This window comes from Columba livia, chromosome 6, assembly GCF_036013475.1.
Source record: "Columba livia isolate bColLiv1 breed racing homer chromosome 6, bColLiv1.pat.W.v2, whole genome shotgun sequence".
NCBI lineage: Eukaryota > Metazoa > Chordata > Aves > Columbiformes > Columbidae > Columba > Columba livia.
The window spans coordinates 9227613-9255592 of NC_088607.1; the positions used below are offsets into that span (position 1 = coordinate 9227613).

The 27980-nt window shown below is 40.7% G+C and overlaps 2 protein-coding genes across 6 annotated transcripts in view; one reads left to right on the top strand and one right to left on the bottom strand.

Moving 5' to 3' along the window:
* The window catches only part of CCDC186 (coiled-coil domain containing 186), a 37889-nt gene extending 13289 nt beyond the window's left edge, over positions 1–24600 (top strand). For all 4 annotated transcript variants that reach the window (XM_065066957.1, XM_065066958.1, XM_065066956.1 and 1 more), the window contains 15 exons: positions 1362–2052; positions 4477–4603; positions 7871–7999; positions 8895–9107; positions 9842–9961; positions 10576–10680; positions 11022–11120; positions 11853–11939; positions 12759–12901; positions 15491–15746; positions 16368–16557; positions 17561–17641; positions 18676–18886; positions 19934–20153; positions 20595–24600. In XM_065066957.1, the coding sequence (XP_064923029.1) occupies positions 1376–2052; positions 4477–4603; positions 7871–7999; positions 8895–9107; positions 9842–9961; positions 10576–10680; positions 11022–11120; positions 11853–11939; positions 12759–12901; positions 15491–15746; positions 16368–16557; positions 17561–17641; positions 18676–18886; positions 19934–20153; positions 20595–20678 (2742 nt within the window). In that variant the 5' untranslated portion in view covers positions 1362–1375 and the 3' untranslated portion in view covers positions 20679–24600. The remainder of the gene's footprint in view (positions 1–1361; positions 2053–4476; positions 4604–7870; positions 8000–8894; positions 9108–9841; positions 9962–10575; positions 10681–11021; positions 11121–11852; positions 11940–12758; positions 12902–15490; positions 15747–16367; positions 16558–17560; positions 17642–18675; positions 18887–19933; positions 20154–20594) is intronic.
* Positions 24601–24740: 140 nt separating this feature from the next.
* The window catches only part of ADRB1 (adrenoceptor beta 1), a 28898-nt gene continuing 25658 nt past the window's right edge, over positions 24741–27980 (bottom strand). The window contains exon 3 of one of the 2 annotated variants that reach the window (XM_065066960.1): positions 24741–27944. In XM_065066960.1, the coding sequence (XP_064923032.1) occupies positions 27586–27944 (359 nt within the window). In that variant the 3' untranslated portion in view covers positions 24741–27585. The remainder of the gene's footprint in view (positions 27945–27980) is intronic. The other variant, XM_065066963.1, reaches the window with a different exon arrangement.

Genomic DNA, 27980 nt, shown 5'->3' on the forward strand with positions numbered 1-27980 from the left:
TTGTCCTATTGCTGACTGCCTGGGAGAAGAGACCAATCCCCACCTGGCTATAACTTCCCTTCAGGTAGTTATAGAGAGTGATGAGGTCACCTCTAAGCCTCCTCTTCTCTAGACTAAACAACCCCAGCTCCCTCAGCCTCTCCCCATAGGTCTTATGTTCAAGTCCCTTCACCAGTCGTGTTGCTCTTCTCTGGACCCGCTCCAGCACTTCAATGTCTTTCCTTTTTCTTCCATGCGGAATCAAAGCGCAGGGCCTGGAGAATGTAGCTGAGCAACTCGAATGTGTGAGAGAAAGCCAAACAAATGAGAAAGCAAGTATGAAAACAAAGTTGATGTTGCAAGATGGCAAGGTTACTGCTTCCTTTGAGATGATTGTTGGAATAGCAGAGCTGAATTAAAAAGTGAAAAATTTGCCTTCTGTTTGTAAATAGTCTAATTTATCAGGGGATAGGGTTGCATCTAAAAGTTGTGACTGCTGTGATGAATTCCTCCTAGTGCAAATGATAGGATGAGGGCTTCTCATGCTCACTAAAAACGCCAGCAGCCTTTCCAGACACCTGACCATCTGGGATTCCTGAAAAAGAAGATGCATCATTATAACCAGCTCTTCCATGAGTGTTCTAGCTATTCGGACCTCAGTATGGTGTTCTCCTAGTAGAACACTTTCTACATAGCTTTTCAGCTCCTCAAATGTTTGCCCTGCAAGCTACTTTTTTAGAGAGTAAATCTGCCACAGACCATCTGTGCTCTTCCAGCAGGGGATATTGGTGCTTGAAAGCAGATGGGAAAGAGAATCTCGGCCCCTTCCTCCCTTTAGGCTGCTGGGTGCACATACATTTCACTGTATGCGTGCTGAGTGAGGATGTGACAGTAAGGAAGGTGAATATTCTGGCTGTGTGAGGGAGTCACCCTATGTTGTATAAGTGAGTAGGTCAAGGCGTATTACTGCTTTCAAATGGTGTGTAGGAAAATGAAGGCTGCAAGGCTCTAGATTTTTTTTTTTTAATTGTTCTTTTATGTCTGGGTGTTTTTCAGAGGTGATTACTTGTATTTCTTGTGGATTTCAATATTAGAATTATTAATTCTAAAAAGCTCTGCTTTTTTAAAGTCTTGGCATTTATGTCCCACTGCTTCCTGTTTGCTATCCTTGATTTCTCACCCTCTTTTACAAAAACTTGTACTGGGGCATTTACGTAAAATTTAGTCTGGAGAATCAAAAAACTCTGCGTAACGCTTATGTATATAAATATTTTTTTCCCAATATTTTTTTTGGATTTTACTTCTCAGTAGCCATTCTTTCCCCTCTCTGTTTCTTTTAATTTTGAATATAATACCTCATATAATGTGAATTCTGTTTCTAGATTTCCAAAGGAAGATGATGGAGGGATATTTAACAGGAATGCAAAGCACACTGGAGCCAGTCAATCTGTCGGACGATGCCTCTTCCCAGTCCCCACATAATGAGAAGTCTGCTAAAACGTCTGGAATGAAGGACTGCTCAAGCATCAGTTGTACAGGAGGTGATGACGCTATTTCGGGAAGGGAATCGAGGCTTTTGCCCTCAGAACAGGATTCAACAGCGATTGGCATGAGCAGCGATGGGGCCCCGGCAGAAAATGGGGAGCAGCAGCGTGGAGGGTCAGGCTGCTGTGCCCCTACCTGCTCTGAGAGAAAGGCAGAAGGCTCCACAAAACCCGAACCTTTATCTGGTGAAGAATTTGAACGAGATCCAAAAACGAATCAGACAGAACAGTCGTTAATGGAAATATTACAGGAGCTAAGGGGAGAGTCTGACTTTGGGAAAAACTCTAATGATAAAATTTACTCGGAAAGCCCTTACGACACAGACTGCACAAAGAAGCTTATTTCCACAATACATCAGACTTCCTCACAGGAGGATTTGCTAAAGGAAATAGAGTCTGAACTCTTATCTGCGGATTTTTCAAAGGAACGAAAATTCCCAAATGGTGTGAAGAAGGGTGAACATGCCTTGGTGGCGTTTGAAAAGTGTGTGCAAGATAAGTACCTGGAGCAAGAACAAACTATAAAAAAGTGAGTATTTGAGTTTGCTGATCACAAATGCAGGTGTGTACTGAGCAATTTTGCTAGTGTATTGTGTGCAGCTGCATACAACATTTTGCTATGAAACAAGTAGTCTCTTGTGAGTTGTAAGGACAGTTAATGAGCTTTTTAAAATCATGTTCTTTAAGTGAGGAATTATTTTTACTTGTGGTATGTGCTTATAAATAAAACTGTGTGCTTAGATCTCTGAATTCTTGTGGAATTTGGCAGGAACTGACGAGCCAACTGTTCAGCAGAATAGCCTGCCAACGTCTAGAATTACTTAAATACTGTAAAAGTAATGGCAATATAAAAATAGCCCAGGATTCATTCAGTCTATATGTGTCTTTGGAGAAATGAAGCTTTGTAATTACTTACTCCTCACTATGTGCACTTAATTTGTGAGTTTGAAATTGCTTATTTATTTTTCAAGTAGTATTCAGTCTCCTGTCTTAATCTAGCCGAGTTGCTAATTAGTTGAGAGCTATTCTTTGAGTTGGAAGTGTCATGTATAAATAAACCAAATGTCTTGCCACATTTTATAAGAAGGCGTTGGAAATGCATGGCTTATAAACTTTCCTGTAATAAGCTAGGCTTTATAGTTCTATTAGGCAGCAAATGACATGAGGAATATCGCATTCATCAAAAGCCAGTTCGTTGCTTGATTTCTGGATTCCCCACATGGTGTTTCATATTCTGTTACCGCTTTAGAAATGTTTTTTTGCTAACGAAATACACCCTCTAACTTCAAATTTGTTCCTGCTTGAAGAGCTGGAAATGAATGTCCTACTTTTCATGGAAGGCACTCTGATGTGATGGTGTGGGAGAACGTCAAAGGGAGGGAAACCAAGCAGAGATGCCCAAAAAGCAGAGCAGGGAAAGAATTCTCTTGCCATTGACCTCTGACAGAGATAAAAAATGTGAGGAAAGTCGGTTGGTGACAGGAAAGCTTTGGAATGCATGGTTAGACATTCAGTAACTACAGAGGAGGAGGAGGAGTGGGACTCTGAGGTGGTGGGTGTGTAGATGGTTTTAAGTCCAGGAGATGGTAAGTTAACAGGTTATTTGGGTTTTACTTGTTTACTGTAAACTCAAAGGCAGGTCAGTGTTTTCAGCCATGGACTCTACTTTCTTAGAGACAAATGTTTATATACATATATGTATATATTATGTATACACACAGTAAAGTTTTTATATAAACATGTCTTGGGTCTCTGTTTTCTTTTGCCAGCTGCTATTCCAGCTGCACCCCTTTGACTCCTGGGCACTTGCCTCAGGAGTATAAAACTGCTGTGGAATATTCTATGTTTGGTCCAAAGGGCATTCTGGGTAGGGTTGATTTTTGTCCCTTGGTTTATGATCAGCAGAATTTCCTGTAACACGTTGCTCTGGAAATAACTCGGTTTTCTCCTGTGATCAGATCTAAGATATAGAGGTGAACAACAGTTGTGTGAATTGAGAATTTGTCATCCTGGAATATTCATTAATAGATTAACAAAACAGTTCAGAAGTGCTAAGCTTGCTTTCACTGATAGTTTGCAATTCCTTGTAATTTAGGAGACTAGTTTGTTTAGAGAATTATTTTTTCGAAGGATGGTAGCTAAACATGGAAGTATATATGTAAAGAGATATTTGATTATCTTGGTCAGGTAAATGTATGCCTCTCACAAATTAATGCAATTAGTGGCCGAAAATATCCACCATCTAACTGGATATTCAAACATTTAAATACATTTGAGACTCTGTTCAGTCAGTAATTCTGACAATGTAACTTCTGAGGTTTATGTGTAACTATTTTCTGTTGCAGTGCTAGAAGGTCAAACTAAATATGTTATTGTTGAGGTGTCAGCTTCAAGCAACGGAGCTGCAAAGGAACAAACTGTTGCTAAAAATTTGAACTTTATAAGGAGTATGAGCATGGATGCTATTGTAGTTACATATCTACTCCGGACTTAGAAAATCAGGGTTCCATTTCTGACCAGGTTGTGAACTTCAAGGGCCGCTCTGAGCAATCCATGAAATGAGAAAAATACACTTATTTTCTGATGTTTGACTGGCAGAGCTCTCGTACTGTCTTACGAGTAGCTCAAAATGGTTAACATTTACAGTTCTATGGTTATGTAGAGGAATTAAATGTCTCACGTCATCATGGACAATAACAAACCCCAGATGTTGGAGACAAGCAATTTGCTCACGAGGAAGGTGCTGCTTGCTGGTTTGGAGTTAAGTTTCACATGCACAACATACTTCTGTTTTGTTTTTGTAGAGCTTTTGTGGACTTCATTGGTGTTTCTGGCTGTAACTCCTGATAAAATTCGCAGATCAAAGTAGAAAAAACATGCATCTCAAAATTTAAAACAAACAAACCCAGTGCTGGTGTACCTTGCATTTAATTTCATTTTTTTTTCTTTACAGATTGATTAAAGAAAATAAAAAACATCAGGAACTGATTTTAGAAATTTGCTCAGAAAAGGACAACTTAAGAGATGAACTGAAAAAACGAACAGAAACAGAAAAGCAGCACCTCAACATTATTAAACAGGTACTGGTAGCAAAGCAGAAGCGCTGGTTAGTGTCTCACCTGTGTACAATGTCACCGTTGCCACTGCTTAACAATCACTCTTGCTAGCATAGACGAGAAGGAAGAAGTACCTGTCCTCATTATCCCAAGCTTTTTAAGAGGATAAATCTACTCTACAATTCCAAGAAATATTGTTCATTGACTAAAAGCATTTAGTGTCTTTGGATAAACAGACTTTCTAGATTCACATCACTCAGGTGTTGTGTATCTGGAAATCTCTCTTCAAGTCAAGAGGTTCCAGTTTTGTGGGTCGCCATGGTGGGTACGTTATGGGTACCTCGGCTTCCTGCTGGAGACAGAGTAGGTTGAAGGTTTGTTAGACTTTTTTAGGGAAGATGGCAACTTCAGTCTTTTATCCTGATAGGATGAATTATTTCTTGGATGTAGACATAAAGGAAATCTTGCGTGAGTGTTTTATCATGCTCAGTTTCTTAATTTGTCATCTTTATCTTCTGTTGTTCACTAACAGAAGCAGATGGGGGTGTATTTCCAGTTGTTAAATGTTAACAATGTGTGGAACGTGTATAAAGAGTAGAGAATATTAACTGTGGTCTTGCACGTTATTTTGGTGTTATCACTTACTACATACGGACATTTCCCCAATGAACTGTTAGAACCATGAGAGGCCAGAGAGAGGAACACAGAGCACGTGTTGGTGTGGGCTGGTTTTAGCGTGGGAAGAAAAGGTGTCACATCAGGTGTCACTGCTTGTCTGTTACTGACTTATCTGCCAGTGTTCCTGCAGTTGGTTGGCTTAGCTTTATAAACCGATTACAGCTTAGAAAATGGTGGGAGATAGCATTTAAAATACTATCGTTTCTGTTTGTCAAAGTACTGCTGATGCCACACTAGTTGTCAGGTGTCTGTGTTAATGCCTGCATCTCTTCGCAAAGCAGCGTATCGGGCTTGTGGTGTTACAGAGGAGTGTGTTCCCAAAGATAGAAACTTAGTGTGTCCTTGGGTCTTTTCAAAGAATCTTTAAAATCCATGATGTGATTGAAAATGGATTTGAAAAGTCTTATTTTTAAGCTACAAAGTGGAATTGCGTGTGCCTGAATAAATCAACATAAGCTGCTTTCTTGTTCGCTCTTTTCTGTATTTCTGTGGTAGCACTGTGTGATTTCATGAAGCTGTGTCATGCAGCAATTGCTTTAGCGACTTCTGAAAAAAATATTTGTGAGGGAGTTTATTTTGCTTTCTGCTTAGATAAGTAGGATCTGTGCTACATGCTTGCAGATGATATCAGAAAAATACTGGTTTGGAGTATCACACAGTATCACAGTATGTTTGGGATTGGAAGGGACCTCAAAAGATCATCTAGTCCAATCCCCCTGCTGGAGCAGGAACGCCCAGGTGAGGTCACACAGGAACATGTCCAGGCGGGTTTTGAATGTCTCCAGGGAAGGAGACTCCACAATCTCCCTGGGCAGCCTGTTCCAGTGTCTGTCACCCTCACTGAGAAGAAGTTTTTTCTCAAGTTTAAGCGGAACCTCTTGTGTTCCAGCTTGATCCCATTACCCCTTGTCCTATCATTGTTTGCCACCGAGAAGAGCCTGGCTCCATCCTCATGGCACTCACCCTTTATATATTTATAAACATTAATGAGGTCCCCCCTTAGTCTCCTCTTCTCCAAACTAAAGAGATCCAGCTCCCTCAGCCTTTCCTCATAAGGGAGGTGCTCCACTCCCTTAATCATCTTTGTTGCCCTACGCTGGACCCTCTCCAGCAGTTCCCTGTCCTTCTGGAACTGAGGGGCCCAGAACTGGACACAATATTCCAGGTGTGGTCTCACCAGGGCAGAGTAGAGGGGAAGGAGAACCTCTCTCGATCTACTAGCCACCCCCCTTCTAATACACCCCAGGATGCCATTGGCCTTCCTGGCCACAAGGGCACAGTGCTGGCTCATGGTCATCCTGTTGTCCACCAGGACCCCCAGGTCCCTTTCCCCTACACTGCTCTCTAATATGTAATTTCCCAACCTATACTGGAACCTGGGGTTGTTCCTGCCCAGATGCAGGACTCTACACTTTCCCTTGTTAAATTTCATTAGGTTATTCCCCGCCCAAATCTCCAGCCTGTCCAGGTCCCGCTGGATGGCAGCACAGCCTTCTGGTGTTTCAGCCACTCCTCCCAGCTTAGTGTCATCAGCAAACTTGCTGATAGTACGATACTTCTACGTTGTAGTTGGATAGCACCTGGAGTTGCAAGATACGTTGCAGTGAAAAACTTGAGATTTTTAATTTTTGAGTGTTTTAATGTCACAATTTCTGAATTTGTGTTTTCTGGTAGCTTTCAAATAGATGAAAGCTTGGCTTCGTGCAGAGCTGTAAGCAAGCTCTACATGCATGTTTGCATATGTAACTTTTTTTATATGATTCATTTGGAAAGCTGATCAGGGTTTGGTTTATTCATTGTGTTGTAATAGAAGTATTTTAGGTTGTTGTCTTCTATGTAGCAGTTTGGAATTGCACAAAAATGTCAGATCCTGACGTTAAGATCTTGTACTTTTTTTACAACCCACCCCCTCAGCCCCTAAAAAACAAACCAAACTAACCCTGGTGAATGGGTTTTTTTCTGGAATAAGAGGGTGGTATCTAAGGCACAGTTTGAACCACCTTTGGGTGACATTACAGCTTATGCAGCCACCACTTGCTCTTGCTCTAGCGCTGCTGCTGCTCGTACCAGACCCGCACGGCTGCGCAGTGAACGCGCTCTGGGAAGAGTTCCAGCTGGCCACTATTCTTCAGCTGGATCAGGTCTCTGATTTGGTTCACTAGACACCTAAAAAAAGTGCCAGCACAATGACTGAAGCTTATTTTTTTTCAATGAATTAGTTCCCAGTCCAGTCCGGTCTGGATGCACGGCTGCTCTGCGGGCACAGGGATTGCAGAGAGAGGATGGAAGGTGAAGCAACTCCAGAGAGCGGCCAGCTCTGCTCTGCCTTCTCAGCATTTGCTCTCAAGTCTTGTTTTTTGTGTATTAATTTACTGTGCCTCATGTTTTACTTGGTTTGATACATCTTCAGTCTCGCTGAAGATGAGAATTGACATTTTTCATGCTTGTACTGTAATAAGCTAAATGTTGATACGGCTAGTTGCAGCTTCCCAAGTGTAAAATATGGGTAAATATCTGTTGAAGCATCTAATTCTGTGTGAAATGCTCCTGCCTGTAGAAAACATGATCAAAGTCTTATTTTTCCTATAATTATATCATAACGTTGTCTTTTAGCTGGAAGCGAGAATGGAAGAGCTTAACAAAGAAGTGAAAGCTAGTAAGGACAAACTTGTAACTCAAGATGCAGCAGCCAAAAATGCTATTCAGCAGTTGCATAAAGAGATGGCCTTTCGAATGGAACAGGTAATACGGAAAACCTTGAATTATTGAGTATCATATAAAAAAATTTGGTCCTTGTAGGAAACATTTATCCTAGGTGGTTAGACCACTAGGTACATTTTCCAAAATGGGAAGTGCTAGTGTGCGGTTATATATACATTCTTGATAGCTGGCATCAGTGAGTTTCTAAATAGCTAATAACATTCCATAGTACCCAATAACTGTTTTTCTGTGTACATTTATATATATGGAATTGAGCCCTCAGGGAAATCTCATTTTCCTTGCCTGTAAGCTGATCTTGGTTCAACAGGAGTTAAAAGCTGGCAATGGCTTTTTTCAGACAGGCTATCACAAAATTAATATTTTTCTCAACTGCGGCACAAAGCTCTTATTTTGTCTCGTGTTACTGAGAGCTGAAATAACTTTTTTTTCCCCCTTCTTAGTATCATATTATGCCAAGTATTTTCTCTGTTGTATGAATTCTAAAGCTCAGTGTCTGATTCTTTTTCTATTTGCTGGGTTTGAGGAGATTTGTAAAAATAAGCCACCGAACATAAGGCACCTAAAAAATAAGCCCCTGGATTGTGCAGTTGGCATGTGGATGAGGGAAGGCAGAGGACTGGTACTAAGTATCTGCAAAATTGTTTTGTTACTAAAACCTACCAAATACACTTATTTCCTTCTGAAACAACAAACTATGTTCCAATTTATTAATGTATTGATAACTCATTTGAGATGTTTAGCTGTGAAGCTGCAGCCACTTAGATATATACTGTTAGAAGTATGAGTAATTCCAGTACTTAAGTAGGATCTAACTTTAGTCTTAACAAAACCGGGGCTTTTGAGCCCTGAAAATATCTAGTAGTGTCTTTCATTATGAAATCCAAGGTTGATTCATTCTGTTTTAATATCTTTGAAGGCAAACAAGAAATGCGAAGAAGCACGCCATGAAAAGGAAACAATGGTGATGAAATACGTCCGAGGGGAGAAGGAGTCGCTTGACCTCCGAAAGGAAAAGGAGATACTTGAGAGAAGAGTGAGAGACGCAAACAAAGAAATAGAAAAGCATACTAATAAAATCAAACAACTTTCTCAGGAAAAAGGAAGATTGCACCAGCTCTATGAAGCTAAGGTACGTTGAGTATTGCTGTGTGACTTGAGTGAATGATTAAAAGCACTATCAGAACAACCTTATCGCTTGTTTGCTGTTGTACTTGGTGAAAGAAACCTGCTTTCATTTGGTTTTGCTTTACAGCTGTGAAAACCCCTTTCCTGCAAGTGAAGGGAAAGAAGTTACCAAGTTCTCATTGCCATCTTTTTGAAGTTCCTTTTAATATTTCTGTGAGCATTGGTTTGTGAAACTTTAGGGGTTTTTTTGACCAAATCAAAGAGACTGCTTGTTGCAGATGACTGGTTGAGGGAAATTCTAACTTGTTTGGATTATTTTTTTTAAGGCTGTAATAGCATTAAATTATTGCAGGTTTTTTTGCTATTTTACTGTGTTTTCACTCGGTATTTTCTCTTTTGTACTACTAAAAGCTGGTAATAAAGCAAAAGGGTTTTTCAGGCCCGGTTCCAAATATTTACCCTTTTTTTAGAAGCCAGTAAGAGGTTCCCACCAGACTCTTAAAATCATCCAGGTCTCTTTGTGCTGTGCTTCCCAATTCTATTGCACGTGAAAGATCCAATAATTGATAAATCAGTAGAATTCAAACTTTGTTTTGGGCTTGAAAAACACAGTTTGGAAATTTGGCTTAATACAGTGGTTTGCAGAGAGTGGTATAGAAGGTTACGCCAGCGAGCAGGAGTCTTGTAGAAGAATTGGATTATTTAAATCTATCAATAAAATCTGTACAATCTTCTTAGGATGGTGAAACCACTCGACTCAACAGAGAAATAGAAAAATTGAAAGAAGAAATCAGTTCTCATGTTATCAAAGTAAAATGGGCTCAGAACAAATTGAAAACAGAAATGGATTCGCACAAGGTTAGTGGAGTGGTACTTGTACTGTGACATGGAAACACAGTCAGAGGAATGTGGTTTCTATACTGTTTGGTGTGGTGGTTTGTGTTGTGGGTTTTTTTGTTTAGTTGTGTTTTTGTGTATTTTGGTGGTGGTTTTTTGTTTGTTTGTTTAATATAGTATTAAAATCTGTTTCTAAAGTGTTTTCTGTTCAATTTGAATACTTATAGCAACAGTCAGAATAGTGCTCTTATTGATACAGAAATGGAAATGTTGAAAGGATATGAAGGGAAGATGTGTGTGTGTGTGAGGAATCTGTTTAATCTGGTGATCAACTTCTAATTTTCTTTTTGTATGTATTAACTCTTGGTTTAGTTTCTATGTGATAGAGTTAAATCCATTATCTGAAAATGTGCATGGCACATAACCAAAAGGTCCTTTAGTTGTGCTTTCAGTGTTGGAACAAAATTGCATAAAGTAATAATTGAATGGGAAGCAAGAGGAAAAATAGTGCTGACTTTTTGTTTTTGTGGCTGTTAATTTTTTCCAGACTCAAATAGGAAACTTCTATTATGAGGAATGCTTTTCCCAAAATGAGAGAAATAGGTTTAACCTATCATTTATTTCTGTTTCTGTAGGAAACCAAAGAACGCCTCAAAGATGCAATGACAAAATTAACTGAAGCAAAAGAAGAAGCAGACCAGATAAGGAAAAACTGTCAAGAAATGATAAAAACCTATCAAGTAGGCACATTTTATCATGATGTTAAACTAGTGTTTAGCATCTTAGTCTCCTTTTCCCTCCTTTTCTATCTTAAGCCGTAGTAGGGAAGAATTACCTTGTGTGAGCTACAAAGCCGAGACGAGTAGTCACTGATTTCCCTACTTGGGAAGTTGTTAAATGAAAGGGAACATGTTTGTCTTGGTTGGCATGCAGTGTGGGGGGCTTTCTTGACACGTTCAGAATTACTAGATCTGTACCTACAGAAAGGAGACTTAGTGATGTGAAAAGCTGTCTGTATGCTCATAAAACCAGAAAGTGGATTGTCAATAAAACTGTACTTCAATATCTTCCATCCTTTCAGGAGTCAGAAGAAATTAAATCAAATGAATTGGATGCAAAACTCAGAGTAACGAAAGGAGAATTAGAGAAACAAATTCAGGAGAAGTCTGACCACCTGGAGGTAAATATGTGGTGTGTGGAGACAGCACAGTTGGCAACTTTGTAGTTAAGAATGCCATGAGTTTTAAATTTTGAGAATATCATTTTAAGCTGCTTAGAATTTTTGCCAAACATTTTTCTTTTTGGCATAATACTACATCCCAGGTGTCTGCCTTCAAGCCTGATTTTTTGGAGGATGGTTTTAGCCATTACTTTGGATTAACTTTTTAAAAACAAAGTTACGGGAAAAGTATGATATGACAAGGATGAAATAACTGCTTTTGCATTTGTGAACAGGAATGTTGCTACAAATTACAGCACAAATTCATATGATAGGCAGTATTTTGCCAAGTTATATGGCAAGGAGAGACAGGGAGCAGTTTCTGTTCTGTGTAGAGATTTGCTAGCCCAAAAGCTAAATTCTGTAATGATTTAGTACCTGCTCACAGCTCATATGTGCTCATGCCATCTTCAGTTTGCCTAGAACTTTCCCTGGGGGCTGTTGTGGCTTAGATTTGTGCACCGAAAACCAGACTGTGTAGTCTCACTTTTGTTCTTGGTTCTTCTGAGAATAAAGAAGCTTTTAGGCTTTGCTTTTCTTTTTGAACAAGTAGAACAATCCTTTAGGGTACCTGTTCTGCCTCAAGCCCTCTCAGCTGTTGTGGTGGCCTGCATTGGCCCAGATCTTTTTGACATCCCAGGAGGTGCCACTGTCGGTTTAGATTTCTCAAGGAGCTTCTCACTCTTTAAAAAGGTGCATCATGCAAAAATAAAAGAACTGGAAGACTTGAAGAGAACATTTAAAGAAGGCATGGATGAGCTTCGAACACTGCGAACAAAGGTAACGTGTGCTGTGTTGGATTGCAGTGGGGCTAAAGGCACGGTGCTGGGTTTTGGAGCAAGACTACTACATCTTTTAATTGTATTTTTACTTCTTTTGGAAGAAACTGTGGTTAGAGAGTAACTGCTCTACTATGAGGGATATGTAACTGTGGCTCTGGGCAACCTTTCTGAAGGAGCATCAGGGAGTATCAGTGGACCCATAGCGAAACAATGTTTTGTTTCATGGCGTGAACCTCATTTGACTGAAAAGTTGTGAGAAACATTTTATTAAATATCTTATAAATTTAGTAACTTTGGAAAATGAAGAATACTTGTAAACTTTTCCTACCTGTGAAGCTGCTTTTTTGGAGATCATACGTGCAACCTCTGGAAGCAGAATATGCTATCCATAACTTCTGAGCAGTCCATAGATTAGCGTGCCAGTCCCTCTATCCAGGGCAGGGATTGAACTCAATGGGACCTTAAAGAACAGAGAGGAGGACAAAATAAGGGATTGGCTTTGTAACTGGGGAAAGGTGATGTCTTTGGATCTTTGTCCATTAGACTGCTAAGTTTGAGTCTTTGGACAAAACTGATGTTAATCGCGCTTGTTTAATTTGATATTATTTTTGCCTTTTTTTTCCTGTTTATTTTTCTTAATGTAGTTGATCTGAAATATTTGGAATATTGTTCTACTTGGAATGACCAAAAAAATAACACAGGAGCTTTGTATAACGATCTATAGACATCACTGGATCAGAATAATCCAACTCTGAAGTTTGAGAGAATAAATAGTTTCTGATTTTATTTTTTTTAATTATTTTTTTTTTGTTTTCAGGTAAAGTGTCTAGAGGATGAGCGTTTAAGAACAGAAGATGAGTTATCCAAGTATAAAGAAATCATTAATAGACAGAAAACTGAAATTCAGAATTTGCTGGACAGAGTCAAAACTGTAGATCGTCTGCAGGATCAACACCAGAGGTACAGCTGTGCGCTTTGAGAAACAATGTAGAAGATTGTCTTGGTTGTGCAAAGTATTTTTAAATTGAAATAGTTGATGCTTTAATATGTAATTTGAAGAATCCCTGTCCTAATTTAAGTGTTTTTCCAATCTAAATCAATATTGGTAGTACCAGAGCCAACCTTGGTGGCCTCTTGCAAGATGAGGGGATTGAGACTGATCAGTCTAATTCTTACATCTTTAATTATTAGAACAAGAAGTGCTTGCTCTCTGGTGTGCTCTATAGGAAGCTATGTGGTTTAGGTGTCTGCCCTTTGCTTGTTTTATTGAAAGACTGGGGAAAAGCAACTGAACTGGAAAGGCAGATTGCTTAAAAATTGTGATGGATGAATGCAAGAATGTAACAAAAAGGATTTTGTATGTTTGCCAGATGCTCTATTCAGAGCTAGAGAGCACATGAATTTCTAATGGACTGAAATTCATTCTACTCTGACAGTTTGCTACTTTAAGGGAAGTGAGGGAAGTAATCTCAGAAGAGTTGGATCCGTGGACACATCAGGAGTGTCTGAGCATAATCGTGTTTCTCTGTGGTACATATGGACTAAAATATCTGTCCACTTCACTGATTCTATGGTGGTGCATAAACAGAGAGAGACAAGTGTTGGCTAAGCAGAAACCACCAATGTGTATCCTTCCTGTGCTTTTAAGCAGTTCTTATAATTTAGAAATATTTCAGTGCTTATATGCCTGCCTCAAGGTTTAGACAATGGAGCAGTTTCCATTTGCTGTGTGCTGGTCTGCTGTGTTGCCACCGTGTCATCAGCCTTTCCAGGGAAACTGCAACCTGTGGGAGACAACCAAAGTGTACACTTAGATCAATAGCAGTTATTTTTCACTTGGGATCTTGCCAAATGAATTAAAATAGCCCTGATCACAGTGTGAAATAAGTGTTTTTCCAGTTATCTTTTTGTCTCTGTAACTGAGATGTGCTTAGATATGTCTCTCATTCCTATTCCATTTGGATCAATTTTATAAGTATCCTTCCTATACAACACCGATTATCCCTACATCAGGTTTCATGTTGTCTTTTACTTCTCTTTTAGAATGGCTTTATCATGTTGCCAGTACTCCTTAGAATGTTTGATAAAGATGTGGAGTCTCAAACAGAGATTAAAAACTTGGACCAGGAAATTTCTGTTACCATCTGTGAAAGAGAAATCCTGAAATCTTGACCTCTGTTTTTCCTTTTGTTGTGTAGAATAAATAAACTTACTGCCTTTCATTTTTTTGGCAGCAAGTGGAAGGATTTTCATCTTAATTCACAAATCTTACGCGTTTTCTTGATGAGGAAAGAATAGAGGAGACAGGTTTCTTTAGCCTATGGAAGAGAAGATGGAAGGGAGAAGTCTTTAAATGCATAGAAGGCTATTACAGCTGGAATGTTCAGCTATCCCTGTTCACTGGAGGAAGAATAAAGTGTTGCAGGAAAGATGTTGGGAAGAACTTTATGGCTAATCTTGACACTGATTACCTCCAGTGTTGCCTGGTCTCCTTCAATGGAGAACTTTAAGGATAAGCTCGAGGTCTCTTTTAGGATGGTCTGAACATTTAGTTTTGGCTGGTTCAACCCTGACCATTAACTAGAAATTTCTCCGGTTGTAATGAAACAACGTATTCGGCAATGTAACGTGTAAGCATAGCTGCCTGGCACAGGTTTTGAAGTGGGAGCTACAGGTGAGATATTTTGCAGCATAAATGGCTGGGAAAAAAAAAATCAGTGCTGCAAATTGTTCAGTCTCAAGTCCTCTGAAAGGTGGAATAAGCCTTAAAAGGACTGTAAAGGTAGGGTGCTGTACATGTGATGTTATATTGATGTTGTCCTTAAGTAGTGCAATGCTAGCTAACTTCTATTGTCATTAACCACATGAACTCACCATTTTGGTAGCTGGAGGCGTATAATTTATAGTAATGGAGTTCTAGTAGAATTCCGTTACAAAATTATAGTTCATTTTCAGAATTATTAATGATTTCCATTGCCTGAGCCTCACCTCTGCTTGAAGAAACATTTTGATATGGGGTCATTGGTTTAAAATGAATTGAGCCTCCTGGTAATTACACTGTCTGACAGGGAATAAAATGTGATATGTGCCCTTGCTTTGTAAAGCTTTAATTTTATTTTTAAATATAAATACACACACTCCCTGTGGCAGAAGTGAGCGTTTTTCTGTTGATGTTGGAAGGTAAAGCTTTAGAAAGGTGTAGAAAATCCTGTGACTGAAGAACTAGTGCAATGAGTCCCCTTTGAATTGGAGCTGCTCTGCTTGGTAAGGAGGGTTCAGAAGTCACTAGACTGCTGTCCTGGTGAACCTCAAAAATGGAGTTATTTCCCTATCTCTTAAAGACAAATCCTCATACAGAATGACCACGTGTCATGAAACAGAATCTGCAAACTCCCTTGGCATTTGAAACTATCCAGTGACTTACAGATACCCCAGGGTCATTAATTGTTCCTCTGCCTTAATTGGTCTCTACCTGAATGCCTTTATTTCAGTAGGGTTTCGTATCTTTAAGCTGAGGTTATTGCTAATAAAATACAATTGTTTTGACAGAGATGAACAAGAAATCAGTGCTTTAAAGGAAGAAGTAGATGGTTTCAGTTCTCTGATTGCTGATCTTCAGAAGGACATTGAAGGTAGTCGGAAAAGAGAGTCTGAGCTATTGATATTCACTGAAAAATTAACCAGTAAGAATGCACAGCTTCAGTCTGAAAACAATTCCTTACAGAGCCAGGTGGATAAGCTTTCTTACAGCAAAAGAGAGCTCCAGAATCAGCTGGAATGTGTTCAACAGACTAAAGATGATCTGGTGAGTACACTGGGCAGCTTGTCTTTTGTGCTAGGAAGATGTCTCATGCTGTCAAAGATGTGGCACGTGAATCCCACCTTGTGTCTTTACTTAACCGATTGCAATTTGTTATTGAGTTTACCAATTAGACAGAATAATAGCAGCAGGTATGAACACCTCATGTTTCTGGAGGGAAATAAATCCTGAGGTGCATGGCACTGGAATGAGGTGATGTTACTGTGTTGTTCTTTCTGTCTTCTGGAGTACAGAGTAATTCTCTGTGCAACTGTTATTGAAACAATCAAAAAGCTGTAATTTGTGAAATTTATTACTGTAAACTGTTTCTTAGGTTCTGCTTGTACTTGCTTATGCTTGATAAGCATAATTTTTAATGAACTTATTGTGTCATGGAAAGTAATGTGACTTTACAGCTCTGCGTGGCTCTGTACTGTATCGCATAGATGTTTTGGGGGTAGTTCAGGAATCTTACTGCACATTCATTCGCAGTGTTTAGCCTAAATAATAAAAGTAACATGTGAATGATTCTCAGGTGGAAAGTGCAGACTTATGGCTGTTGAGCATTCAGTATGGTTAGGCTGGAATTTTTTTGTATATGACTGAAAATAAAACCGCAAATTTCAGGCCACCAGGCTGCAGAAGGAGGAGGATCAACGCAAGCTGGAGGTTGAGACGCTCCAGGCTCAGCTCGCTTCAGAGCAGAAAGAACTAACGGCACTGAAGACCCACGTGGATGAACTGAAAGACGAACTGGCTACCCAGAAGCGCAAACATGCAGCAAACCTGAAAGATCTCACGAAACAACTTCAGCTAGGTTGAAATTATATTCAGATACAATAAGTCAGCCCCATCTCTAAGCCCCTTCACAGTGTCCAGTGAAGACTGGGGTCCTGTCTCTTCGAGTGCAGCCCCTTCAGGCTCTCCCCATCCCTAGAGATGATGAGAGTGAGTGAGCCAGTTAGATCTTGGGGAAACTGCAGTTAGAGGAAACAAGCTTTGGCATCAATTTTCAGTCCTAAATATAACTTTTGACGTGGGCTTAGATGTAAAATAAAATATGTATTTGTTATCCTGTATGTGACTACTGAAATGTCACTGGATATATATGGGTCCTGGTCTGTGTAGGAGTATATAAAATTACTAGAAGTTTCCCAGTTGCTGGCTATACCAGGGATTGCTGGTCCCAGTTATTTTTTACTATATTAAACGGAGCGCTTCAGTTTTTAAAGATGGATATGGAGAGATTGATGGCTAATCTTGGCAACAATTCGAAATCATTAAATACCCAGCAATGCATATGCTCCGAATGCAAATAGATTTGAATATAGTCAAATCTGTTTGAAATTATTTGAAAGAGGAGATCCTGTTGGCGTTGTGCAAGACAAGTTCCGTGTCTTTCTTTGTACGTATGTGAGCAGCTGTTCACTTTCCCGCTGGATCCCCACTGCACGAGTGGTGCTTCTGGCACAAGTACTGCACTCAGCTCCTGGTAGCGATACAGTAAAAACCAAATTTAAGTCTTATTGTTCCCAATTAATCGTATGTATGACATCACCCCCTTCAGCTGGCAACTGCTGCAGGGTGTAGGGATCTGGGTGGGTGTTGGAGGCAGAGAGAGGAGAGGGGCTGTTTAATTTAGTGGTTTGGTGTGTGTGTGTTTGTTTTCCCCCTGAGATTTTTAGTTGCCACCATTTCTTTCAGTTGTTGAGTTGTAAATTAGTGGTCAGAGAGGATCAAGAATTTTTGTATGTTGTGTAACACTATGATTTTTGGTTTTCAATCTCCTGTTGGTAACCATCTTTTCATTACACTTTCAGCACGGAGGAAATTGGATCAAATGGAAAATGGTAATTATGACAAAGAAGTCAGCAGCATGGGGAGCCGTTCCAGCTCATCAGGTAATATAACACGTAGCAGGGCTACCGAAACAGTCCTTCGGTGTTAATAAGGTTGCCATGGTGTGCTGCTGTGAGCCTTACTCTTTCTGTGGTTTGTGCATATGCAGTGTGTGGGCAGCCTCCCATTAAAGCCAACAAAATAGCTTTTAAGCACCCAAATGTGCTTGGCTGAATGTAGTTGTAGGTGCTTATTCTTATTACAAGATTAATATTGGTAACGTTTAAATGTTTTGGTTCTTTTTAAAGCTCTTTTATTTTGTTGCTTTTATGTTTGGAGGAAGCTCAGAGGACTCCAGTTTATCGAGGACCCTCTTAAATGCTGCCAGAGGCAAAACAGAAATGAGCAGTGGCTTCCAACATGGTTTAATTGCACTATCGACAGTTGCAACTGTGTAAATGAGAAATCAATTGACATATTTAGAGGCGTCTGTATACTTGTGTAAAATTCATTACTTTCTTCCCAGTTAGAAGTGGTTATCTTTAGCACTGAAAACAACATCTGTTTTCTTCCTCAATATCTTTGTGCTTTAAGTTGGGTTAATTCTGTCAGTGTCCTGTAACCTCACTGTGTAAGAGAGATAAATACTGAGAGCTTGAAATATTTTCTTTCTATTCTTTTAAGTGATCAGTTCTGCGGAGTGTTTATTTATAGAGCTTTTTTCAGTCTGTTCACAGTTTTCATAGTGTTGTAATTTTAGTGGACTCCAAAACAGATATGTTTAAAATCAGCTCAGTCTTGTACAAAGCGGTATGAATGAATATGAAGGTAGTTGTGCAGGGGCAAGCATTACTGAATCAAGCACACTTACGTTAAAAAACTGTCAAGGGGGCTACACAGCTGTTTCAGCATATATCTTCTAAATGGTATAAGGAATGCTTATATGAAAAACCACTAACATATGTGGGAAAACGACATTCTGAAGGAAATAACCCTAAGCTACTGAAATGTAATGGATGCATCCACTGCACTAATGGAGATGTTTTACCTGGTATAAGAGCAAAAAGAGCTTTTACAAATGCAGATGTGTTGGCAGGGTCCCTTAATGCGCGGAGCAGCACCGAGGATCGGTCACCCGAGAACACTGGGTCTGCAGGAGCTGTGGATAGCTTCCCCGAGGTGGACAAGGCCGTCTTGGTTGAAAGAATACTAAGGCTACAGAAGGCACATGCTCGGAAAAATGAGAAGATGGAGTTTATGGAGGATCACATTAAACAACTGGTGGAGGAAATCAGGAAAAAAACAAAGTATGTTCTGAGTTCTGTTTGTATGATTTTTGGTGTTGAGCTGGTGATTTGAACAAGTATTCTGTCTGGATTTTGTGTCAGACAAGTAATTGTCTAAACGAAAATATTTAAAACAATAAAATTATTGCAGTGACTGTAGATCTCAAAGCTGGGATTAGTCTTGGGGTGTTTTCCTCCTTATCTTTCCCCAGCAGGTACAGTAATTTCCTGAGTTGTTTACTACTAAAACTACTAGAATGGTGTGAGTGTTTCTTGGTAGCAATATGGATATCAGGTGGGTGATTTGAGGTGGACTGCTGCCACCGACTGACAGAAGAGTCCATTCCCTTTCATGTGCTTAAAAGGGTGCCGATTGTGTTTGTTTTGGAAGGAAAATCTGCGTAATTCCGGATGGCGTCTGGCATGCATAGGAAACAAACAGTGCATGAGAGCCAAAGGCGGTCAGTATTTAATGTGAGACGAGGTTCCGCTTGCTTGGAAATCTCATTTTACAGGATGATGTCTGGAACTTCACTTAGGAGAGGGAGAAATTGTGACATATGCCTTCTTCTGGAAAGTACAATTGTCTGTTAAGTATGGCCCTTGCTTAATGAGCCTGTACATTTGTGCCCATCTGGTAGCGTTTCATAGAACGTGATCACAGCTTGTGAGGGCTCTTGAGCAGGGACTGTAATTTTTATCTCATCTGTAGAAAGCTCAAGATTCCCTGTCTGGAGTCTTTCAGCAAAGAAGAGTAGAGAGGGGCATTTTTAAGTAAGTTTTTTGCTCCAGTAGCGATATTACTTTTTCAAAACACTTCTAAACATGTAAGCCTTGTGCATCGTGTAGTTACTCCGTTTACCAGCATCTCTGATAGCACTTGTGCTGTCCCAAGGTTTTCCCCTGACCTAGAAATTGCAGGAATTCATTTTTTACTGCGTTTTTAGTAATACAGTACTAGTTGAAAATAAAATTACTCTTATGTCAAGAATCTGAAGTTACTTCAGTATCTGACTCTTCGCTGCCTTGTAATGCTATGACTTTTTAAAAATTTTTGTGTCCCCCCAGAATTATTCAGAGTTACATTTTGCGGGAAGAAGCTGGAACACTGTCATCAGAGGCCTCTGACTTCAACAAAGTCCACTTGAGCAGACGGGGCGGGATTATGGCATCTCTGTACACATCTCACCCCGCAGACAGCGGCCTCACGTTGGAACTCTCCTTAGAGATAAACAGAAAGCTGCAGGCTGTGCTAGAAGATACGTTACTGAAAAATATTACGTTGAAAGTGAGTAGCTACGCCACTTCTTCCACACGCTCTTGTGGTTCTGAGATGCGTGCTGTTAGAAGCAGGAGCCTTTTCAGAAGGCAGCTCGTTGTGAATCGGTGACGCTGATACCTTTGGGTTCACAGTGATACAATATGATTAAATATGAACCTCGGGTTTGGGACCCTTCCTGTAATTACCCTTCCCCTAGAATGCTGTACTTTCTACACAGCCTGTAGAATATTAGTAACTGCCAAAAAAAGGAAGACTTGAGAGCTTTTCATCCTTTATTGAAATGAGCTTGGTTTTCTGCAGCTCTGTTTAAGCATTTGTGCTTGTTCTGGATGTTTGAAGGTATCAACCTGCTGACATAAACACTAATTTTAACATATTGGTGCATTTTGTGCTGAGTGACTCATTTTCCTTGTATAACTTACCCTATCCTTTTTTTTTTCCCCAAAGGAAAACCTTCAGACTCTAGGAACAGAAATAGAACGGCTTATTAAACACAAGCATGAACTGGAACAGAGAATAAAGCAGACATAACTAAAAATTTTATGGAACAGCCAACATGAAGATGCAGAAAAGGCAGGTGCTGCAGACCAGTTTTTCACATTTTTCCTGAAATTCCGTTGCCTGCCAGCACAAGCATCTGGTGTTTTGCATCTATAGCCTTTAACCGTACAGGCTTACTCGTGTGAGAGATCTGCAGGGTTTGGCATCGCCGTGGTTCTGTCTACCCAGTGCCAGCCTGCGGTGCTGCTGGGTTTTACTACACACTACATTTATCTAAAACTTCTATTTGAAATGACATGCAGATGCTTTGCAGCGCATACTATGTTTTGAGTGAGTTGCAGTGAGATTTTGATTTCTGCACTGTGTAATTAATCAGTCTTAATGATGGAGCTTGAAAAAATAAAACCGATTATGTCTTAGTTACTGTTGAACATATCCAGTGTTACTGAGCTTTAAGGGTTTTCAGACGTTACTTCCTTTCTCTCATATTATTTCTGATACTTAGGTTGATTAATCATTTTGACATAAGCATGGAAAAATGCTTTGTCACAAAATTTGGGGTTTTAAGAGGAGGCTGTGAAATTGTGTATATTCTGCTTTAGATTAAAGTTCAATTGGTCAGTTTTTTTCTTCAAAAGAAGTGAAACAACAGTAAAACTAAGGGATTAAGAAGATTTCTGACTCAGTTTTGAGTACGTGTAGTTGAAACATGTCAATTGAACAAATCCTGTAAACCCTTGATCTTTAGACGGATGAATCTAAACAAGTCTGATATCAGATAATTGATTAATAAAGTTCTCCAGCCTTCTGTGTAACTAACAGCGTTTAAAAGGTAGGAGTTTTAACCGCTCACTGTTACAAATATACAGGTAGACATCATGATTGCATCTGTTTTCAGATAATCAGAAAATCTATTTTCAAAGACAAATAGAAGCTAATTAAGTTTTCTCATTAACTGTGGCTACACCAGCCAGTGAAAGTCATGGGAAGAAATGGGCAATACATCTAAATGCGATTTTAAGCTATTGGTTGGACTATGAAAGTGGCACAGAAATCTGTGCAACTCCTTAATTTTACTGTGGTGAAGAATTAGTTGGTCAAAGTGGCATGAACTGAGAATTTTTACTGAGTCCTTCAGTGGCTGCGAGGGTGATGGAGGAAGAGTATCAAGGTGACAAGATTCCACTTAGTCACAACATCATATTCACATTTTATTTCCAGGATAAGTAATTTACAGGATCTGAAATATCTCTACTTCAACAGTAAATGTGTAGATTTATTGCCTTTTGACCAAAAATGAATTGACCAGATCACAGTGTAAATAGATACTTTGGGTTTTTATTAAATACTTGAACTTCCTCTTGTGATGCAAAAAGATTCAGTGTACATTTACAATAGCAATGCGTTAGCTATTTTAATTGAAAGGATCCTTGGGGGTGGGAGGGGGGAATCTGTCTTACCACAGGCACCATTTGCTGCCTCGTACACAAAACAAGGGGCCCGAATCCAGCAGTGCACAGGAGGATAATTTCTCAGAGCATCTGTGTGACTTAGGGAAGCGTATTCTGTTTTCACCGAGTCACGTGAGCTTTGTAATGAACCAAACTGAGCAAACGGGCCCGATTTGGTTTGAGGAGTTTGATTCAAGACATTGAGGCTTCCTTTTTACTTTAAAGATGGGCATCTCTGAAAGCCCGTGTGGGATCAAGACCTGGTTTGTGGTCCAGGGAGCTTCAGGAGTCGTGGATGGCAGGTCCCTTCAGTGTCTAAGGATTAAGTATTTCTTTAGAAAGGGAGCGTGGAAACAAATCATTTAAAACCTGACCAAGCATTGTAGAAACTGTGAGCCTTTAGTCTGGGTGGGTTTTTATACATATATTTTTGTAATTCCTGAGAGTTACCTGCAGCGTTAGGGAATTTGGAGCAGTCCAGTCATGGAACTACTTCTGCTTTACTGTTGTCTTAAGTGATGTGAAGAGGAAAATACCTGGCTGTGCTGAAACAGGTTTGTCACCAGCTTCCAGGGTCTGAACAGGTGGTTGTTCATGGCTGAACTTGACCTGCTGAAAGCAAATGTTTAGAACAATTTGCATGTCAAAACATAGCTTAGCTCTTGTACATTTGTGTTTACACGCTTTAGCTTACCAGATCTCTGGATATTTTCAGGCATTCAGCTGAATGACTCCAGTATTTTAGATACCATGTTAATATTGTAATCATTTAATGTATGTTCTCCAGGTGTACAATGTGAATGAAGGAGAGGTGTGGCGCAGATGGAATAAGTGCAATGACATTGTGGAAATTCTTATTTCTTTTTGGGATGATTGTTTCTCCTTTTAAGTTATTTGAGAAACCCCTTTAGCTGTCCTCCTGCCCTCCTGGAAATGCTGCTCCCTCTCTGCAGCACTACTAGCTTCTCACACTTTTTATTTCCTTGGTAACAGAGACACACAAAGCAGCCAAAACATCAAATTGTTTATTGTGCATGTTATTTTCATGGACCAAAGTCATCTTCTACAGGCGTAATTTTAAACATACCTGGTAGAGATGAAAATTTCATTCTAGCTTGCACGTTGGCAAATGACTCACTCCAGTTAGCCCAGAATGTGAGGAGTACATAGCAGGGTCAGCCAGGAGCTTTGCTTAACAATGTTCCTCATTCCTGAGTGGCAGAGGCTGCCAGGACACCTTGTTGCCATGGGGCAGATTGTCGGGAGCGTAATATTGTTGGTGCACATCACGAGAACGGTTCCTGTGCGAAGGTGTGTTCGGGTCAGAGGGTTCACATGGGGGAGGATCTGGTGCAGGGTGGGAGCAAGGCCTGTGTAGGAATCGCGTTTCACTTACCCTTGTTTCGGAAAACTTCACGTTGTGAACCTGAGATTGAAAACTGTCTTCAAATAAACTGAATTTTAGAGATAAACTGGTAAACTAGTTTTGAAGGCAGCCTGGGGCAGTTAGCTACATCCCTCTCGTTGGAACTCAGTGTCCATTAGAGATGTAATTGCCATAGGCTGCTTTGGAAAATTCCAAGCTTGTAGCTAGTTGTGCCCTACAGGCTTAAACATCTGTTTCTTAAATACTCAGGGTGCTCTTTTTAATTCAAACATCGCACATCCAGATGTTGTTAGAGGCCCTACAGGAAAGCTGCCTATGCTTTTCCAGCCTCTGTAAAGTCACAGTCTAAAGTCTAAAGTCACTGTCACAGTCTAAAGCCAGAGCCTCTGAACTGAAGAATACCATTTTATTATGATTTTATAGAAATCATTGGTGTTTTGCTGCATAGACTTGTGCAATATTTTTAATTTTGGTCTGCAGAAACCAGTGGAAATCAATTTGTTCCTCGATGTGTTTTCATCTTGTTGCTGGCAAAGTGTGTTGTATCTCCAGCTAATAAAACTGAAGTTACTCTCTTGAAATGTTTTTCATTACAATATTTTGGTTCATGACTGAAAAATTTTTTAAAAGTTAAAAATAAAATCTCTGGCTTCCACTAAATCGAGTGTAAAGCTGGGTTTCCCACATGTTGCAGAGATTCGAATCTAGGAGGGGGTTCAGAGGACGACGTCTGTCCAAATGAGCCTTCACCCTCCCCAGTGTCCGTGGAAATGAGTGTGATGGTCAATGTCAGCAGTAGGTGGCACCAGAAATCAGATTTACTGTGTCTTCACAACAACCTGAAACTGGCACAGGGCAGAAAGCTGCGTTGCAGGGGGAGCTGGGTGATATTTAGAGCTTTTCCAAGATGAATGGGTGTTTCCTTCCCTTTTTTGTGTTATAACCGAAACTACGTTGAATCTTCCAATATATGTATGTATGTTGTCTGTCTAGGCACAGATTGTCTATTGATTTAATTTTGTAGATACCTGTTTCTGTATAAAGTTTTTGAAGAGACCACTATACATTATGTATATATTGCACTTTGAAATAATAAACATACAAATGTGTGAAAGCCTGGTTTGGTCTGTGGTTTGTCCCTTTGCTGATTGACTGCTGCCAAAGCTGGGGACAAGAGGCTGCACACCTTTCGTACTGGACTTCGTCTCCTGGGAACGGGTGAGGCTTTTCCATCCGGAGGATGGGTGACGGTGTGTTGTAGGAAGCAGCCTCCTGTAGCCAGTAAACCATCAAGATTTTTGTCAAGACTGGTTCATTTTCTGTGCAGGTTTGCCTTTCCAAAAGAGTGGGTCAAAACCATCTCGGTGGCAGAATGACAATTTCTACAGGTAGGTGAATCTCTTCCAAGTGATCTTACATAGTTTCTTTTGCTAGCTAGACAAATCTTATAATGCTAGAATGCTAGTAGAATATGTTTCCAGTTTAAGAATTGCTAACAGAACCTGTTTCTGAGATTTTGTTAGAATTGCATGTTATATGCTGTGGGTAGCAAAGTGTTACCTATATGCTGCTGTGGGTAGCCAAGTGTTGCCTATATGCTGCTGTGACCTTATGCCGTTCTCAGTAAGTGGCCTCTGCTGGTGTCCTCTTTTCACCTGTGTCATGTAAATTTGACAAACCTGTTACCCCATAGCAAGGGCTGGTTCCCTTGGCCACGGCTTCACGTTTGGGACATGTTTCATTCATCCATTTTTTTTATTCCCTTGCGGAGACCTAATGTAGTTTGGCTTTTAGCCATAATGTTGTTGTTTAAAAAAATAAATAAAAAGCAGTGTTGTCAGATTGCTGGCTGTTCATTGTGGCTATGCCCGTGTTAAAAATATGGGGATCTGTTTGTGTGGGCTGTCCCGCCCTTGCAACCTGATTGTAGGGAAAGAACAATGGAAAAAAAAAACATGATGGGGATAATTTACAGAGTTTATTCTAGTATGTCTCTCAGTACTTTAAGTGAGTGAAGGTGTCCTGTTTTCTGTTGAAATTTAATGGTGAACTACCACTAGCTTCCCAGGATCAGGGTGGGATCAGTAAGTTTTCTTGTTACTGTTACTTGAATGACCCTTTGATTTGCAGTTCACCGTTTTTCTCGCAGCCTTTTCCACAGATACAACTGCTGCTGACAGATGTGGCCAAAATCAAGGTTTATTTGTGCTCCCCAAGTACTTAGCGCTGCTATTTGGAAACAACAGCCTGAAGGTAAACTTCTTCACGTACAAATCTTGGCTTTGGTGGTTATTTACAAGTAGTCATCTGGTGAACAACTTCCTACCCCATATTACAGATCGGTGTCTATTTCAGGCTGATGTGGCACAACTGTATTTGCAGAGGGCGGGTTCTCACAGCACGGCGGTGTGAAGTACTTGGGCCTGAAGCAAGCTGGTTGAGTACTGGGGCTGTTGGGTAATAAATATATCACCCATTGCCAGCAGTTCACTTCTCTAGCTAACTGCGAAAGAGGAAATCAGCGCTGCTATTTTTCTCACCCTTCCTGCTCTTTTAAGAGGTTTCTTTTCTTAATAGAGAGGTATGGTTGGGGTTTTGCTTTTGTGGTTTGTTTTTAAACTATTTTGCATTAAACTACAGTGGGTCCGTGCCAAGTTTTGCAAGATTTTTGTATGCATGAATGTAACTTGCAGTATAAGAGTGCTGCTGAGCAACTTGTTCTCATCTGATGTTCATAAATATGCCATTAGATGTGTTTGTTGCTGTTGTGCACTGGTGGGTGTCTTATAGTCAGGAAATCCTCTGGCCTTCAGGTTTTGTAGGGCTCTTCACCATATGCAGCTGCCCAGTGATCACAGAATCACACAATAGTTGGGGTTGGAAGGGTCATCTGGAGATTATTATTATTATTATTATTATTATTATCTAGTCCAAGCATTCAAGCAGCTCCAACCCACTGCAGGTCACTTTGCCTTTGAGACAAAGCAAGGAATATCTGTTCGCCCTGGCAACGTCAGGCTGTGACCTGCGAGATGGCTACACAGCTTCCACATCCTCCGTGCTGCAGGGACACATCTCCTCGATGCCAGGACATCTGGCAGTGAAGCCCCTGTGTGGCTCCAGGTGAACCCTCCCCCAGCATCCACAGCCCCTTGTTTCACTTGGCTATTATCAGACTTCTAATCAGACATTTCTGGGCTCTAGAAAGATCCAGCTGGTGCCAATCAGGTGTTTTCCATCAGCGAGGAGTGGCATAGCAAAGCTTCATAAACTGATCTGGTGAAGTGAGCAGCCATCGGTCTGAGTACCAGTGGCCCCAGACCTCATGCTTTGAAGTCCTCATGGTTTTTCTTGGGCCACGCAATCCTGACACTAAATGCATTGAGATGGGCTGCCGCACTGACACTTCAAAATGTAGGTGCTCCTCTAAACCGGGACCTGACAAAACACAGGTTGGATCAAGTTCCCTTTGCTCCTCAGCAGGTGAAGCCCTGGGAAAAAAGATGTGACTGTTTTGGCAGTGAGCCTGTAACACGAGGCTTGCAGATTACAATTCTTTTTTACCTGAATTACGTCAAATCATTTCCCTCTCTCAGACTACCCTTGCAATCTTCTGAGGCTGCTTGTTGATGGTGAAAGACCGGTCAACTATTTCAAACTGATTTGACCTTGCTTGGGTTGGTGGCAGAGCCCAGACCTTACTGGTTGTGGTCACCTTGTAATGCCAAATCCACTGCAGCGTGTCTCTCATGAAAGAAAAGGTTCGGGCAGCCACAAGCCATGTTGAGGCACAGTGGTGGGTGAGCTGCTTCCCTTCGCACCGAAGGAGAGCGTGATTTAGCTTTCCTTGGCTCTGGCGGTGGCTGAAACAATAGGAATGTCCCCAAAGACCAGGACATGCAAGCCAGCAGGGCTTCTCTGGAGGGCAATAAATGGAGGCACTTATGTTTAATTAATTGTGTATCAGAGCAAACACTGGAAAAAAACCCAAACCAACCAAGCAAAGCGGCGAGTTTACCACTGACTGCGGAGGGAGCCTCTGCCAAGAAAGCAGCCTTGGATCGGAGAGCGAGGAAGCGAAGCCCTTCCAAAGGGTGACTCAGAGCAGCCTCGCAGGCTCCTGCGCTGGACTGGGACTCGGAGGAGCCGCTCCTGGCCAGACACCGTCCCTCGTGCTGGCACCTTGCGACCAGCGAGGTGCCCCTCTGCCGGGGTGGTCAGCTGGTCCCTCGTGTATATATAAAGATGAAAAAATCATATGTTTTCCAACATGAGATGGTTCTTTTGGTTTTTCGATCTTCTGGCCACCAGGGATCTGATACATGCAACAGCACAGGGACTTTGAAGGGTCTCCCGTTCCCTTACCGCCCTGCCGGCTCATCAGCTCAGCAAAGCCTTTGCCGGGGATGGAGTCAGCTGGAGGAGGTGAGGCAGCACTGGAAAAGGAGCCAGTCTTCCCTGGAGAGAGACCAGACCTGGCTGTGTTAACTGATG